The sequence below is a fragment of the Octopus bimaculoides genome, chromosome 2, assembly GCF_001194135.2.
Source record: "Octopus bimaculoides isolate UCB-OBI-ISO-001 chromosome 2, ASM119413v2, whole genome shotgun sequence".
Classification (NCBI taxonomy): domain Eukaryota; kingdom Metazoa; phylum Mollusca; class Cephalopoda; order Octopoda; family Octopodidae; genus Octopus; species Octopus bimaculoides.
Window position 1 is genome coordinate 106,960,918 of NC_068982.1, and position 5,311 is coordinate 106,966,228.

Sequence of the window (5,311 nt, forward strand, 5' to 3'; positions counted from 1 at the left end):
GTGAAACAGACTTGCAAACTTAATGCTGTATTTCCCTTATTGTTTCAGTGGAAACTTAAGTAAAGTCTCAAGATGATCCAATTATTGGTAAATGCTCCAGTTTTTAACTCAACAAAATTTATGTTGTTTTGGCTAATCCATGCTATCATGTAACATTAGGTGTTAATAAATTAAAATCCATAATGTGGAGAAGCCTTAGGTGCATGACAAGGTAAACAACTGCTTTTCCCCATCTTTCCCTTCAGCCAGTGAGCCCCAAATGATCTAATTCATCATGCTGCATTTCAATTGTTATAATCTGCTGGCACTTTTCTCCTCTCCAGCTATTATTGGTTAATCCTGTTAGACCCCACATAGATTCCTTACTCAGTAAACTAAGTAGGGTTGGCCAGTTTAGTTGCAGACAGTCTTGCCACAGCTGCAATTTGAAAGAGAGAATTCCTTGTTTGGAATTCTCTTTGATGTAATCATTAAGCAGGCATTCAATTTTTCCTTTTGTTTGGCATTATCGTTCTATCATAATTGAGAAAATTGAAACTGAGTCCACAGTCAATGAAAGTAACTCTTGTAATTGTAAATTTTCCTCTTACAGTCACATATATATATATATCATAGGGGTAGATGGATGAAGAGTCACGTTTTTCTGTAGTGTTTTTTAAGCACTAATTTGCTCTGTTTTATTAATCAAATATTTTTAATAAATAGAATTATTGTTACTGATACATATAGTAAAAATGTTAATATCTTTTTGTCTTCAATTGATCTCTTGCAAAGAACATAAGAACAATTATTAATGAAGGTATAATCTTTGATTTAGAAGAAAGTGTTGTATCCATGCCCTCCGAGAATGATAAAGTCAATGTGATTAACGCTTTTCTTAAACATCTGCAAGATTTTGACTGCAGGAAAAACTTGGTCAGGGGAAGAATTCGTGGGGGTTGACATTTTGTGAAGGAATAGTAGTAAGTGTGAGGCTTGGAGTGTTAGAGACAGTAAGAATGATGAAAGGAAGAGAAGAGAGACAAATGACTCATGGGTGCCTGAATGGACTAGGCATTAGACTGGCCATTACTGAGGAGCAGAGGTTAGTGTATTAGTAGTGGAAGCTATAGAGATGAAACAGTACATACGTGGACCATAGCATGAGGCTTTAATTGTGGTCATGAAATAAAGTAACATTAATCTGAAGACCACAGATTTGTTTCCAAGATCAAATTTGGAACATTTCTGACAATATTTAAAGTTATTAACTTATATATATAGTTTATATTTTTATTTGTGTACATACTTTAATTTTTACTTTTTCAGATTAATTTTGTTTGTAATGACTACAAAGAATGTCAGAAGTGGTTTTTAAGAAGGTAAAAAATTTTTTTTATTCATCATAATCCTCTTTCTCTTGATATTTTTGCTTTTCTTTAATGTTGTGGCATTCCTAAAGCATATGACCTGGTGGTTAGAGTGTTGGGACTTAAAATCATAAAGCTGTGGGTTTGATTCCTGGACTGAGCAGCATGTTGTGTCCTTGAACAAAGCTCATCATTTCACATTGCTTCAGTCTACTCAGTTGAAAATGAGTACCAGCTGACTGCTGGTGCTGCTATGTCTCCCTTCAGCTGTCGTATTCTCAGTGTTTTGCTGAGTCAAGGATGGGAGGGAGGAGAGAGTGTTTATGTCTACTCACAACTAGATGGGCACCAAAAGCAATTTCTGAAATCCTGATACAAGTTACCCAGGCATATTTACTTGCAAGTGACGACCAAAATTTAAAAATTGTTTTGATTGATTGTAATACTGAAGTTGGTGCAAAGATGGTTGTATAGTTAAGAAGTTCACTTTGGACCCACATGTTTAAGGGTTCAGTCCTACTGTATGGACACTACTGGTTAGTGTCCTTTACTGTCGCTGCAGATTGACCAATAGCTTGTGAATGAAATTTGTTGGCAGAAACTGAAGAGGCCCATCATATATATATGTGTGTCTATGTGTGAGAGTTTATATTTCCCCATCATCTTCACATGTGTGCACTCATCATAAACAATGTCTCATCATTCACACAAATGGTGCTATTTGCTTGCAGCCCATGACAAAAGCATGTCTGGGCTGTTGTTTGATAGACTGATGGATTATTGACTTTGCTTGGAAATAAGTGAAAATTGACATCAGGAAGGGCATCCAGCCATAGAAAACTACGCCTAAACATAGTCTCATCTGGCCCTAGCAAGCATGGAAAATTAGATGTTAAAACAATGATCATGATGAAAATTATTTTCTGACAACAGAACAACAAATTGTGCCAAATGCCATGTGATAAAGTGTGGCATACGTTAATAAAATTTCCTGTAAATGTATAGTCTCTTGATTAACTGTTGTTCACAACATTTGATATGAGCTTTCCAAGCATCTGATATGTAGACTTATTTGTTATTGTGTCTACAATAACTTTAATAACAGGATTATGGAACACATTAATTTAACTTGTAATAACTTCATGAATACATATGCAAAATTAATGAAATTTTGTTTTAGTATTTTGTTGGCCCTTCTTTAGCAAATCTTGTGGCTTTCATCTGATTTATTAAATCATATGCAAGAGATGATAATCTCTGGTCAATGCTTCTTTCAGCTTTGTAAGTGATGTCATTTTTGGCAAGCTTGCAGGCAGCCTTCTCTCTTGATGTTTCCATATGGGTTCTGTTGGATTAAGATTAGTCCTTGAGAAACCCATTTCAGACATTTGTTTCTCTGAGTTCATTCTTTTCCAAGTTTGTGAAAGCTTGTATGGCATGGGGCTCCATCTTCTCAGAAAGATCAATCTTATCAATTCCTACATTGGAATAAAGTGTTTGACAGTATTTTGGGCTATTAAAATGATTTTCAGAAAAATGAGCTCTGATCTGTCAGTACCTCCCCACTCCCACAATAACTCCAAACTTTCTCATGTTAAACTATTCCTTACTAACTGTCTCTCATGTTTCAGTTTTGATGCACCTCACATATATTTATCTTGAATTGAAAAATTGGTAGGATTTACTTTTGTTGACTATATTATTGACACGCAAAATGCATCTTACTTGTTGCAGATTTCTTTAGCCTTGTCCTACCTATTGGTCTTTACTAGCTTTTGAAATTATGGATTTCTTTCTTATAATTCTTCATTCGTATCCAAAGCCTTTCAGTGACATATCCATAGAACTTGCAACTTCTCTAAGAGTTAAGTTGCTTTTTAATTATTCTTAAAACTCTCTTTGTCTTCTCAGAAACTTTTGTAGCCTCTCAGATTTCTTCTTCATTCAGCAATGCCTTTCAGTCCATCTCTTGGCTATGTTATTCCTTGTTTGATGATTAATAATAAAAATTAGGCTACCTCTTGAATGAGTTTTCTGTATTAATACAAACCTTGTCTGTTTGTAAATTCATTGGTGTATTTTTTCCCAATATCTCTTATTGTGTTTTGTCAAATAAAAGCTACAATTAATCTGAAAACACAAATTTATGTGTCTCTAAAGAAGAGAAAACATATCCAATTAGAAATAAATAAAGAAAAGAAAACTGAAATAATCAACAGGTATTAGAAACTTTTGGTAGGCCACTGTAATACTTCTTCAAAAGCCCTTTAGTATTCTGGACTGGTTCTTGTGCGGGTGGCACATTAGATGCACCATTTTGAGCGTGGCCGTTGCCAGTACCGCCTGACTGGCTCCTGTAGGATTTTCGAGCGAGATCGTTGCCAGTGCCCCTGGACTGGCTTGTGCGGGTGGCACATAAAAGACACCATTTCGAGCGTGGCCGTTTTCGTGCGGGTGACACGTAAAAGCACCCACTACACTCTCTGAGTGGTTGGCGTTAGGAAGGGCATCCAGCTGTAGAAACTCTGCCAAATCAGACTGGAGCCTGGTGTTGCCATCCGGTTTCACCAGTCCTCAGTCAAATCGTCCAACCCATGCTAGCATGGAAAGCGGACGTTAAACGATGATGATGATGATGATGATGATTATTCTGTCAAATACTTATTTATTCACATTGTTTTGATTTAATCATGCCCTATCTCACAGCCTCCAGATTTTGATGGTGTAAGAGGTGAGATCTGGCCAGCTTAAACATAAATATTTTGGACCAGATGAGCATGTTATATACATTAGATGGAATTAGTTGTTTTAATTGTTATTTGTTAAAATGGCACATTTCAATAGAGTATGAGCTTTTCAAGTAATTCTTAATGTAAATCTTTTGTCTGTCTATTTATGTTGTATTTCTCTTTGCTTATTCTTTTGTAATCTTTAAGTGTCATATTTATATATGCAAACTCACACATGTATTTATAACTGAATCTTTTTATTTATGTTCTTGTGGAATTCATGTTACAAATTTATTTCATAATTCATACATTAATTACTCCAAAAAAAAAATTTCATTATTCTTTGAATAAGAAAAAAAACTCAAAAGGAAATGATGTATATTAAAAGAAGCCACCCCAGATATACAGCAGTACTGTGAACGAGTGTGAGGTTAAGATGCTGGAGGAGCAGTGAGCAGTGCACCCTCATGAATTTTACCTAGCTTTTGGTCAAAGTAGAGACCAAGAAGTCAAGAATTTTATGGTTAACAGCCCAGCTCCTAAATTTTCAAATACTTCTGTGCCTTTTTCTGCTGAGCCATGGAATAAGTTTACCCCCATCTCCACCACAACATTTAGATCATGTAAGGGAGTGAGAGTATCAATATCTGTAATGTCCCACATCTACCTCTTTGACAAGTATTGAATTCAGAAACTTTACTTTTGATAAAGGGCGTCACACTTATCTACATATCAACAGTCTTCTAGAACAGAGGTTCTTGAATTGACAAATAATCTCCCCTTCCCAGTATTGAAATTTTTGCTCTCATCCTGTTTCTATTAATTAGAAGACAATAAAATTTGCATCCATACAATTCTTTGCAATAATGTTGGACAAGTTTTTAAAGTTAAAAACAATCTCAATTTTATTTAAAACTAGCAGAAATACCCGGCTTTGCCCGGGTTAAAGAGAATAATGAAATCTAAAAACGCTGTCTAGACTACGCAACCCTCAACTGTTAGTAGCTACAATACCATATTTCTACATTAATAACTCTCCAATCCATGCCAGCATGGAACATAGACATTAAGTGGAATGCCAGTCTCTCATCTAGGAGGGCCTTGAAATCAATGTTACCAACTGGGGACTATGTGTGTCGCAGTGATAATAAAAAGACCCAAAGGAGGTCTGCAACGAAATAATTTTACTCAACACTTTGCAAGTGAATCAGTGGAGGCAAAGATGCGTCTCAT

The 5,311-nt window shown here is 35.5% G+C and overlaps 1 protein-coding gene across 2 annotated transcripts in view; it reads left to right on the plus strand.

The window, feature by feature from the left end:
• LOC106871014 (death domain-associated protein 6) overlaps window positions 1–5,311 on the plus strand; it is a 28,711-nt gene that overhangs the window by 3,455 nt on the left and 19,945 nt on the right. For both annotated transcript variants that reach the window (XM_052978573.1, XM_014917270.2), the window contains exon 2: window positions 1,309–1,361. In XM_052978573.1, the coding sequence (XP_052834533.1) occupies window positions 1,338–1,361 (24 nt within the window). In that variant the 5' untranslated portion in view covers window positions 1,309–1,337. The remainder of the gene's footprint in view (window positions 1–1,308; window positions 1,362–5,311) is intronic.